General features: G+C 41.5%; 1 protein-coding gene across 1 annotated transcript in view; it reads right to left on the reverse strand.

Annotated features, from left to right (window-relative positions):
- Positions 1–8,089, reverse strand: part of DDX46 (DEAD-box helicase 46) — a 34,632-nt gene extending 26,543 nt beyond the window's left edge. The window contains exons 1-6 of the mRNA XM_058166036.1: positions 7,963–8,089; positions 6,594–6,626; positions 4,775–4,963; positions 4,231–4,371; positions 1,842–1,938; positions 1,037–1,202 (exon numbers count right to left, since the gene is read on the reverse strand). Of these exons, the coding sequence (XP_058022019.1) occupies positions 1,037–1,202; positions 1,842–1,938; positions 4,231–4,371; positions 4,775–4,963; positions 6,594–6,626; positions 7,963–7,979 (643 nt within the window). The 5' untranslated portion in view covers positions 7,980–8,089. The remainder of the gene's footprint in view (positions 1–1,036; positions 1,203–1,841; positions 1,939–4,230; positions 4,372–4,774; positions 4,964–6,593; positions 6,627–7,962) is intronic.
- Between the last annotated feature and the right edge of the window lie 4,658 nt (positions 8,090–12,747).

Consider the following 12,747-nt stretch of genomic DNA (forward strand, 5'->3'; position numbering starts at 1 on the left):
TGTAAAAACAGTGACACTGATTTTCTGCACAGTCTAACTGCTGAATGTGGAAGTTGTTTATTTTTTTCTACCTATAAAACTAAATATTTTGAAAATGAAATAACAGACCCAACCTCCCTCTCTCCATATATATCAACCATTTTGTTTATTTCCAGACTTTTATTTTATACTTTTATGTGCATGCTTCTACGAAGGTATTACTGCTGCATGTTTTTGAACTGGATTCTAGTGCTATTTTCATTTCTGTTTGTGAGCAGCAAAATTTTAGATCCAAAAGGGTATTTTGTTTTGCCTTTTCTTTAGGAGCTCAAAGTAATGTGAACATATTCCCTTCTCCAGCTTTTCCTACGTTAACCCTATGAAGTAGATTGAATTAGGAGCAAGTCTCTGGCTTCAAATCAACCAAGGAGTTTTTTGGGACTTGAACTTGAGCCTTCTTTTCCCTATCCCAAAGATCTCACAGTAGCTCCTTGTTTAAATCTCTGTCATCCAATAAAACTAAATCAAGAAGGTCTCAACACAAAAATGGACCCTCTTTTTCAAATTCTCTACCAAATATAGACTCAGTGCATAAGAAATAAAGTGTAAAAACAACATGCATAAACTGTTCTATGGACAGAGCACCTAGTTTCAGATGGTTTGGAAACCAAAACTTGCAACCTTGGGGTATTTTCATTTGTGCAAGACTGATTTGCTCTGCACAGTTATAGCAGAGAGAAGCAAATAGAAACTCCAAGGTTTCAGCAGCCTCAGGGAGGCATGGAGAGGAAGAGTTTGGAAGTTAGAGGAGGTGTGCAGGCTGGATTTGTTTCATTCCAAATCCATAAAAACAAAAAGCATTTTAAATTTTAGTTGTCTAACCAGGGTTGATCCAAAACCATTTGGTATAACCCCTAGAAAGCAAATGGATTGAAACAAAATATTTTCCCCATTTCATGCACAACCTTAAGAACTACTGTGGCGATTGTCTTCAGTTATGTTCAAAAGAACATAGCTTCTTTCTTTACAAATAATTTTAATATAAACACATTAATACCATCATCATCTTCTAAACTCCATTTTTTCCCCTGCTTCATTTCTTCAATTTCTTTCTTCAGTTCTCCTATATTTTCCATAGCTTTCTTGCGTTGCTCTTCTCTCCATTTTTCTACTCGTTCTTTTCGTTTTCTCATTTCCTCTTCCAATTTATTTTGATCAAAATTCTATTACAGAAAAAAAAATCATCCAAAAGGTAGTATCCAATTTCTAACATGGCTTAGAGAAATGAAATTGATCTAGATCCTGGAAGCATACAATTAATGAAAATCTGATTATTAGTTCTATCCAGTACAACAACTTTTTCAAAAAGTAAACTTTCTTTAGAACAAAAATGTGGTAAAACTACATTCTAGACCAGTGGATAACAAAGGAAAAGGAAATATGAATATACAACTATTTTGTTAAATGGATTAGTTAAATGGATTAATTTAGTAAAGAGCTAGGAGTTCTTTACTAAATTAGATAGAAAAACCTGTCTTTCTAAAAGTCTACATGGTTTTGTTGACAGACAAACAAAAATAAGTAATAAATGCCAGAAAGATCAAATAAGTTAAGAGATTGTAACAACATATAATGCAAGTTATTTGGATTTTAAAATATATAATCATTATGATATCAGCTACTGTCTGGCTACATCGAATAGAAACTACCTTTAAAATATATGCATATATTATAATTAGTTATTTTCAATGTTTTTGTGCTATTTCTCATTAAAACCTAACAAATTCTGCAGAACCTTCAAAATTATGGTTTTAAAAATGGCTTGCTACTCTTTATAGACATAGAACTCTTTCTGAACTTACATTTACATCTTTATCCTTTTCTTCTTCCTTGTCCTCTTTCTCTTTTTTCTTGTCTTTGTTAACTTCCACACCTTCTATCTTTTCTGTAGAGCGTGATCTGAAAGACATAGAAAGCACTATGTATTGCAGAATGCTTTCTGTTCTCTTGACAGACAATATTGATGAATACAAAAAATTGTTTTTATTATACATTGCTTCATTGAATGAAATTAAATTATAATAAATGAGGCTTAAGTTTCTGAACTTTTTCTGCCCTTCTGGCACACGCAGGCAAGACACATTTAAGTTATTATGCCTATAGATAGACAAACTCATTTATTATAAACCGGGTTAAGGAAATAAACCAATTTTAAATTGTGCTTTCCTAAAGTTAGAACAAATTAGTTTCCCTCTGTCAGTGTTTAGACAGCATATTTATGGTCTAATAAAGGTAAAGATAAAGGTTCCCCTCACACATACATGCTAGTCGTTGCCGACTCTAGGAGGCGGTGCTCATCTCCGTTTCAAAGCCGAAGAGCCAGTGCTCTCCGAAGACGTCTCCGTGGTCACGTGGCCAGCATGACTCAATGCCAAAGGCGCACAGAACGCTGTTACTTTCCCACCAAAGGTGGTCCCAATTTTTTCTACTTGCATTTTTAGGTGCTTTCGAAACTGCTAGGTTGGCAGAAGCTGGGACAAGTAACAGGAGCTCACCCCGTTACACGGCAGCACTAGGGATTCGAACCGCTGAGCTGCCGACCTGTCGATCGACAAGCTCAATGTCCTAGCCCCTGAGCCACCGCGTCCCTTTATGGTCTAATACAGCTGCCCAAATCTTTCATAGTTCTTTATGTATAGCACAATCTTTACAACCCTTGGACAATTTCATACTCATGCTTAAAAAATTGCAGACATTAAATCTGTAAGTACTGGGAAAATACAGAGTCTTCAATTTATCTCCAGTTGCTTAATGATGGTTCAAAGTTACAATAGATCTCCCTAGAGCTATTTATGACCCAGTTTTGGTGTTACCTCAGCCGAATGCACATTTCTGTTGATATGATATGATGGCATTTTGACCACTTGGCAACCAGATCACCTTTATGGCTATTTGCAGCACTATGGCCACATGGTTATAATTTGTGGATTTTGTTTTGCTAGTTTCTGGCATTTACTTTTGGTTCCTGGAAAAAACACCCATTGCAGAAATGGATTTGCTTTATGATCACTGTGTTTGATTAACAACCCTATAACTTTCAATTCAGTCACACAATTCCTGTATTCGATACATACTTTCCCTTCCACTATTTTGTAAAAGGGGTTCCTAAAGTTTAGATGCACTTAAATTGCAATTAATCAAAAATTGAAAATGAAGTGAAATTTCTATCTCTTTTTTGAATAGATGATAAAATAAAATTCTTGAAGGCAAAATTTAGTTCTTAGGAACAAAAAAGGTGACCATTTTATCTAATGCAGAGTTAGCCACACTTAGGTTCACTGATTTTAAAGAATTAAATGAATCAAGATCTGCATAGAAACAGCTTTATGTATACTTATAGCCCCCCACAAGTTTCATTGAGTTCAATGGGATTTACCATCAAATATGTGATTAGTGTAAGCAAGAAGTCTAACAATGGTATAGATTAGTTTGTCAAGCTTCTTTTCATAAAGTCACTCCAAAGATCAGAGAATATTGCAGAGCAATGTTCCAGGCTGCTGTACACGAATAAGATTATGGGTTTTTTTTTCTTATGTATTTAATTATTTCTTATGTATTTAATTATATCAGTGGTTTTCACCAGGTAACTCCTGGAGGCACCAGGATATTTCAAGGGAACCTCAGGAGAAAAATATGTAAGGGAAGGCATGACATGGGCCACAAAAAGCCAAGTAAATGCTGTCCTGTTGACAGTGAAAACACACCAGTTACTGTCCTGTGTCTGTACCTGAGACATGGAATTGGGCATCATTGTCAGCCTATTTATTTGGCAGATGGTGAAAGCCCTCAGTAAACAACTGACAAGGGAGTGTGTTGCAGTAGTATAATTATTATAAATAAAAACATATATTCTGTCTACAAAACAAGTGTGCAAATGATGATCTTCTTCATTGGTAATGGGACCTGGGCAGGAGATCCACAGGAGAAAATCAAGGTTGGAGGGGGTCGCAGGCAAAAAAGATCGAGAAACAATGATATGTATTACTGTACTCACAATAAGCATAAAACTAGGTGTATGAAAAGTATATTCTCATATAATGAACCAGGTGTAGCAAAAAGACATTTTTGGCATATCAAAATACGATACAGAACAGCATTCCATAATAAAAGTTCATAGTTACATAACTGGAATATGATCATAATAGCAGCTATATTATTAGAGTTAGAATAAAAATGCATACACTCAATTACCTGTTTTCTACTTTCTTGCTCTTGCCAGGGCTGGAAGATCGAGACCGTCTGCCTCTGCTCCGGCTTCTAGATCGTCTTCTCTCTCGGCTACGTGATCGTCTTCTCTCTCTACTCCTTTCCCTCTCTCTACTTCTTGAGCGCCTGTACAAAGCAGATTTGAGGTATAATCTTAAGTAAAAAAAAATTTCTAATTCTTAAGAAGTAGAAAATACTCATTTCAGAAAATAAAAGAATAATGAATTCCAATAAAGCAGGGGTGTCAAACTTGCAGCCTGTAAGCCAGATGTGTCACGTGCTGCCCATGCCCACCCCCGTTTTAGCGAAAGACGGCAAAAAGTCATAATATGTCACATGACGATAACATGATGATGCAAGTTTGACACCTCTACAATAAAGGAACAATTAATTCTAATGAATTAAGAACCAAAGCCAATTTTTACAGTGACAAAAGAATATTCCTTCTCTACATCATCACTCTTTTTAGAAAAATGTTCAGCATTTACTGAGAATTTTTTCTTGCAGGAGTCTATTAAAGATGACTTACCTCACCCGTTTTCTGTCACGTGATCGAGACCTCCTCTTGTCCCTGCTCCGCGATCTCTCACGCCTACGGTCTCTGTCTCTACTCCTAGAACGCCTGTCATCTCCACGTTTTGCTCTTTTGTCAGATGGAGAACGACTGCGGGAACGGCTACCAGAGCGCCCTCGTGATGAGGAGCGCTTCCGATAATGCCTGCAGTTGTATAATAACAGAAGGGTGAAGACAAACTATACAGAAATTCAAGTGTAAAGGATGTGATAAACAAATACTGAAGACAATGATTAAAATTATTCAAAATGCTTCCAAACTAGACTATGAAAATATGTCATTTATTTTCACTACTGAATTGATGTGGTTTTCTTATAAGAGAGTTAGTCTGAGACTGAGACTAAGACTGAAATCTTTACAAACGTCTGAGATTCTCTGGGATAGCTGTTTTCTAGCAATCCACTTGATTGTAACTATTAAAATACTAAATGGGAAATACTTGCTATGGAGTCCTAAATTCTTCTAGCAGAAATAAAAAAAATGAAATATAACTTGTTAAATGGGATAATATTATATAAATTCCAGTGTCTTAATTTCCGGATTCAAAATTATAAGTGGAAATGTTAAAGAGGCATAATAGTAATAGCAAGGAATTTTTCATGAAGAAAAGACAAAGCAAAACAAATATATATCCAGTCAGTTAATAAGTATATATCCCCCATCCTTTTCTCTTTGTATAAATACTGTTAATTTCTAGGGAAGGATACAATATGCACTTGGTTATCTATAGAATTATAGAAAATACAACTCTTTAATTAGCAATTTTCTCAGGCCCAATACAACCTCCAATAAATGTTGCTCACTACTCAAGTGACAAGTGATGTGCTCCAAAATGGAGAAGAGGAAGAACATATTTGGCTTAGGACCCGGGTACTTACGAGACCGCCTACTGTTACCCTATGCCTCCCACCGACCCGTACGCTCTCACAGAGAGGGTCTCCTCAGGGTGCCGTCCGCCAAACAGTGTTGGCTGGCGACCCCCAGGAGTAGGGCCTTCTCTGTGGGAGCATCAACGCTCTGGAATGAACTTCCCCCTGGCCTACGTCAAGTACCTGATCTTCGGACCTTCCGTCGTGAGCTAAAAACACACTTATTTATTCAAGCGGGACTGGCATAATAGTTTTGATTTTAAATTGGGGTTTTATTAATATTTTTAAATTTTAAATTTAAATTTTAAATTTTAAATTATCAGCCTTTGTAATTTGCTATGTTTTTAATTGTTGGTTTTAATTGTATATATCTTGTTTTTTATCTTTGGCTGTACACCGCCCTGAGTCCTTTGGGAGAAGGGCGGTATAAAAATTTGATAAATAAATAAATAAATAAATAAATATTTTCAGCCAAAAGTTATTGAGGTGTTAGTCAAACATGTATTTTACTTCTAGCAAATATGAATACATAACAAGGCTCAAATAAAATACAATCAAATTCTAAAGTAGCCAAGTTTGCTAAGCACAATGCACCCAAAATATAAATAGAGGATTACACAAGTAAAAAAATTAAAAACGACCCTCTTTTCTATTTAATTAACTATCCTCTTAAAGCCTTTTCCAAAGCATAGACTATAGTGGCACTTCATATGAAATAGGAATCCATCATACACTGAAGGAAAAACAGCATCATGAAATCCCAACATACATCTGAACTGAGTATCATACACGTTTTGAAAGAGGTAGCAACTAGTTGATTAATATAATCATTAAATATTTACATAGTACATTTGTGCTTAGAAATTGCAAGATGAAAAACTATTATTTTAAATAGATTAACTCACTGTTTTTGTTTGGACAACTGTTGCTTTGTTGATCTAAGAAAATGAGAGAGATTAGGTAAGCAACGTGGTATCTTCAACTAAATCCTTTTTGGATGATTTCAGCATGAAACCTTTCAAAACCTGCCAGCCACAGTTGGGCTTTCCCTATGAAATATTCCATGCAAGCTACTGCAAGTTTATGTGATTGACCAAATTTCATATATTGAAAATCATGGATGTTTTTCAAGATTGTGCTATGCAACTGACTTTTCATTAATGACCATTTCCCATTTGCACAGGCACCAACATTCGCAAAGCAGCCTCATCGGAATAACTGCTCAAGAACGATCTAACTGTTAGAAGGAAAACATAAATGGTGGAGAGGACAGTTGTGTTCTCAGATATTTGATCCAATTGTTTTGAAATTTATTTACACAATTATTCTGGCAAGCAGAATGACAACCCCAATTAAAAAAAAACATATGCAACATTTTTAAGCCTTATTATACTTCATTGTACAGGAAAATAAAGAAATCTAAGGAGAAGCAGAACTAATCCATCCATCTATAAAATGCATTGCAATAATGCCAGAATAATGTTAGCACAAGGGTTTGAGAAGTCTTGGTGAATCAAGATGTTGCAATAATGGATTTTTAAAAAATAATAATGCAGTAGCATCTTTCACAAGGAGCAATCTGTCAATATTTTCCTGAACTTGGCTCTTCTTATGTGTTGTTCTCTTAACATTATCACTCACAACTCGTTTTACATGCCACCCTAACTCGCGCATAGCTGACAAGGATTAGAGTGGAAAGCCACCGCGAGTAAGGAACCAAGCAAATGAAATAAAATCTGCGAGGGGAAATGCTTGAAAGCCCAAATCACAACTGTACACAAGTCGTAGCCTTTTAAGGGGGCATCAACACGAGGCGCGCAGGGAGGAAACGTGACCATGGTAGACTCGTCCGAATAAAAATCGCATTTAGACCGACGACCTAATTGGGCTTCAACGTGGAGAAAGAAGGTGGTCCCATGAGGAAAAAAAGGCAGAGGCTACCCAGGAAGAAGCCAGAGGCCTAAACCCAAAGGCAACACGGACCGCCCTTATCCTCCATGTTGCAAATCGCCTCGTGAAGGCTTATTATTCTTATTTTGAAGCTCCAGAGTTTCAACTGGCGGCGTTATATAAATAGGCCACTCTTCAATCCGGCGGCCTCCCCAACGTCAACGAGGCCGGTTTCTCGGCCTTCTCCTAGACTGGCCCGGCCTCCTTCCTATGCGATTCCCTCCCTTCGGCCTCAGGTGCGGAGGGAAGGCCAAGCCGGCAAGCCCGCAGTAACGCGACAGCCAAGCCGGCTCTTGAAGTCCGCCGCCCCTTCGCGCCCTTTACCTCGATTCTCGACCCATGGCAGCGACTCCCGAAGCAGCGAAGAAGGACGGCTTTCTCTTCCGCCTCAGCTCCTCAAAGCCAAGCGGCGCCTGACAAGCAAGCGAAGCGGAAATGCATCAACGATGCCAAAAGGGGAAGAAGAGGGCCCGGATCATCTCCTACAGCCGACCCACAGCGGCCTCTTCTGCCCGGCGGAGCGACCAGCAGGCGCTTTCTGGAGCAGGGGTCTCCAACCTTGGTCCCTTTAAGACTTGTGGACTCTGGGAGTTGAAGTCCACAAGTCTTAAAGGGACCAAGGCTGGAGACCCCTGCTCTGGAGCAACTGCGTACAGTGACTAACGCGCAGGCAAAAGACGGTACCCCGCGTTGTAGCCTATGATGTTTTTTGAGGAGACACCTGTGCTTTAATATTTATTCGTAGGCTGCTGCCAACTGGTCACATTCCAAAGGTACTTTTTCAAGAGGCAACTGGACTTTCTGGTTTTTCCTTGAGGAAAAAAGGAAAGGAAAACCCAGAATTGCATCTTGAAAAAGCACTTTTGGGACAACCATGACCTGGATGACTGAGACTCTCCATAGACAACTGACCACATGTTTATTTGTTGTACAATGGAAACTGATAAGATGTCTTGATCCTTGGCATGAAATGTGAATCCTCTCAATTTCATATTTTTGAGGGATTTGAGGGATAATCACCATCTCTGATTATGATTTTCGGTGTGGCATACATCCCAACAATTCTTCTCTGTCCGGTTTTGATTCCACTGTGGCTTTAAAAATGTGGCTCAGAAACAATTTTTCTCTTAGTCCCATAAAAAAAAAATAATCAGGGTTGTACAAAATTCCACCGTCAAATCACGAACCATGTGTGTCCGAGCATAAAGAATTACCAAATTACTGTTGGGAAACTTGGGGCTCTGCAACAATGCAAAAGAAATGTCCTCTTGATTTCACTTAATTTTTGATGGGATTCCAATCTGGATCAATTCACAGAATATTTGTTTGAACCTGATGAACCCGGTGAACCACTGCAAACAGTTTAGAGTCATATGTGGTGCAAAATCATGGATATGTGGTGCAAAATCATGGATTTAAGACCAGGTTGCCTTCATTTGTTACTATTTTTGTATGTATCCGCACGAAACACAAATCATAGTTCTTTTACTTACAATGAAGTTTTGTAGGCCCAGAAGGCCCAGGGTAGGGGTGGAGGGGTGGCGGTTGTGATTAGAGAGAGTCTGGAGCCAAGGGAGACCACTGTACCTCAGATTGCCGGGTGCGAATCCCTCTTTGTGAGGTGGGGTCATAGATGTCAGATGGGCTTGTTTGTCACGTACCTGGCTCCTTGCGGCGTGGCAGCAGCCCTGCCCGAGCTCCTGGAGGTGCTTGCTGGAGTGGCGGTGGAGACCCCCAGACTTATTGTCATGGGGGACTTTAACTTGCCATCGACCGGCCTGTCATCTTCAGCTGCTCGGGAGTTCACGGCTTCCATGACGGCCTTGGACCTGACTCAAGTAGTTGATGGCCCTACTCACAGTGGGGGTGGCACTCTGGATTTGATTTTCATCTCTGGTCAGTGGTTGAAGGATCTGGACTTGAGGGATTTAGTCATTGAGCCTTTGTCATGGTCAGATCACTTCCTCCTTCGCCTAGACTTTCTGACCGCCACTCAACACCGCAGGGAGACGGAACCAATACGTTGGTTCCGTCCCAGGCGCCTGATGGACCCGGAGAGGTTCCAGACGGAGCTTGGGCCGTTTCCTGAGGGTCTGGCTCACGGCACGGCCGAGGAACTTGTCGCGGCTTGGGAACGAGCCGCGGCGGGGGCCTTGGATCGTGTCGTGCCTTTGCGGCCTCTGACCCGGCGCAGGTCTCAACCAGCTCCCTGGTACTCCGGGGAGCTGAGGGAGATGAAACGCCGGAGAAGACGCCTAGAGAGTTCCTGGAGGTCGAGCCGTTCAGAGGCTGATCGGACACTAGTTAGGTCCTATACTAGGACCTACCTAGTGGCAATGAGGGAAGCGAGACGTTGCTACGTCTCCTCCCTCATTGTGTCGGCAGATAACCGCCCGGCCGCCCTATTTCGGGTAACTCGCTCTCTCCTTCAACAGGGAGAGCAGGATGACCCGTTGCAGGGACGTGCTGAGGAGTTTAGTGGTTATCTATACGACAAAATCGTTCAGCTTCGGGACGGTCTGGACCAAAATTGGGTAGATCCAGGTGGGATGTCTGAGAGCCGTCTTGTTGAGATTGTTTGGGATGAGTTTGACCCTGTGGCTCCTGAGGACATGGACAGGTTACTGGGTAGGTTGAATGCCACCACATGTTTACTGGACCCATGTCCCTCCTGGTTGGTGCTGGCCGCACAGGATGTGACACGAGGCTGGCTCCAGGGGCTTATAAATGCTTCTTTGCAGGAGGGGGTCTTTCCGGCCGCCTTGAAAGAGGCGGTGGTGAGGCCTCTCCTCAAGAAGCCTTCCCTGGACCCAGCTGTGTTAGGTAATTATCGTCCGGTTTCCAACCTTCGCTCATGCGAAGGTTGTAGAGAGTGTGGTGGCATGTCAGCTACCCCGGTACCTGGAGGAAACCGTCTATCTAGACCCGTTCCAGTCCGGTTTCCGGCCCGGTTACAGCACTGAGACGGCTTTGGTCGCGTTGGTGGATGATCTCTGGAGGGCCAGGGATAGGGGTTATTCCTCTGCCTTGGTCCTATTAGACCTCTCAGCGGCTTTTGATACCATCGACCATGGTATCCTGCTGCACCGGTTGGAGGGATTGGGAGTGGGAGGCACCGTTTATCGGTGGTTCTCCTCCTAACTCTCCGATCGGTCGCAGATGGTGTTGACGGGGGGGCAGAGGTCGGCCCCGAGGCGCCTCACTTGTGGGGTGCCTCAGGGGTCGATCCTCTCGCCCCTCTTGTTCAACATCTATATGAAGCCGCTGGGTGAGATCATCAGTGGTTTCGGTGTGAGGTACCAGCTGTACGCTGACGACACTCAGCTGTACTTTTCCACACCGGACCACCCCAGCGAAGCTATCGAGGTGTTGTCCCGGTGTCTGGAAGCCGTACGGGTCTGGATGGGGAGAAACAGGCTCAAGCTCAATCCCTCCAAGACGGAGTGGCTGTGGATGCCGGCATCCCGGTACAGTCAGCTGCAGCCTCGGCTGACTGTTGGGGGCGAGTCATTGGCCCCAATGGAGAGGGTACGCAACTTGGGCATTCTCCTGGATGGACGGCTGTCTTTCGAAGACCATTTGACAGCCGTCTCCAGGAGAGCTTTTCACCAGGTTTGCCTGGTTCGCCAGTTGCGCCCCTTTCTAGACCGGGATGCCTTATGCACGGTCACTCATGCTCTCGTGACATCTCGTCTGGACTACTGCAATGCTCTCTACATGGGGCTCCCCTTGAGGAGCACCCGGAGACTCCAGGTAGTTCAGAATGCAGCTGCGCGGGTGATAGAGGGAGCCCCTCGTGGCTCCCATGTAACACCTCTCCTGCGCAGACTGCACTGGCTGCCTGTGGTTTTTCGGGTGCGCTTCAAGGTTTTGGTAATGATCTTTAAAGCGCTCCATGGCATAGGGCCGGGTTACTTATGGGACCGTCTGCTGCCTCCGAATGCCTCCCACCGGCCCGTGCGCTCTCACAGGGAGGGACTCCTCAGGGTGCCGTCAGCTAGGCAGTGCCGACTGGCGACGCCCAGGGGAAGGGCCTTTTCTGTGGGGGCTCCCACCCTCTGGAACGACCTTCCCCCAGGACTTCGTCAACTTCCTGACCTTCGGACCCTCCACCGCGAGCTTAAGACGCATCTATTTATCTGCGCAGGACTGGACTAGATTTTTAAATTTTAATTGTTTAAATTTTAGATTTGGTTTTAAATTGGGTTTTATTATTTATATGTCTATTTTAAATATTTGGCCTATTTAATAAGTTTTTTAGATTAATGTTTTACTTTGTATATTTATGTGTTTTTTATATGGCTGTACACCGCCCTGAGTCCCTAGGGAGATAGGGCGGTATAAAAGTATGAATAAATAAATAAATAAATAAATAAATAAATAAATGTAATTAGATTCATTCTTTTTGGACCTAGTAGTGACAAAATGTGGATCTGATGCAATGGCTTCACATGATTTTACATCTAACCCAGCTGAAATCAATGTAGATAGACAAATCAGAACTTTTTGCAAAGAACCAATTACCAGAATCATAGATCTAAGGATTTTTACCAATATAATACAAAAACCACACAAATCCTCCTCGACATTATGTACAACTTTCCACAAAGACCACCAAACCATGTTATCTTGTCTTTCTTAATTGATAGGGAAAATCAAAGTTGGTAAAGTTTGGTATTAAAGTGGCACAAAATCCAAGGACCTAGTTTTCTAAAAGACCAATTGCATCTGTTTTACCTGAAATCCTAGACTATCTTTACAATTGCACTCTTCCATTATAGTCAGTTCTGGAAATTTCTGGCATTCTCATGACACAAGGCAATATCTGTGTCATATTCTCAAGAATCTCCATGGTATTCACATTAAGAGATCATCAAGTCAAAGATAGCGGATCTGAGGAATGAATTCTTATGGATCAGATGGAGGATAAAGGATAAAGCTGTTCTTATATAACAAGTTTACTACCAAAGAAATGCAGAAATAACCAGACTTTCCAAACATTTTGTTTTGTTTGTTTTGTACAACCAGGTATTCTATCCAGCAGATAATAGGTACAGTTCAGCTACAAAGGTTTGATTTATTTCCTTAATCCTCTTCGAACCAGAAAGA

This window comes from Ahaetulla prasina, chromosome 2 (assembly GCF_028640845.1).
Source record: "Ahaetulla prasina isolate Xishuangbanna chromosome 2, ASM2864084v1, whole genome shotgun sequence".
Classification (NCBI taxonomy): Eukaryota; Metazoa; Chordata; class Lepidosauria; order Squamata; family Colubridae; genus Ahaetulla; species Ahaetulla prasina.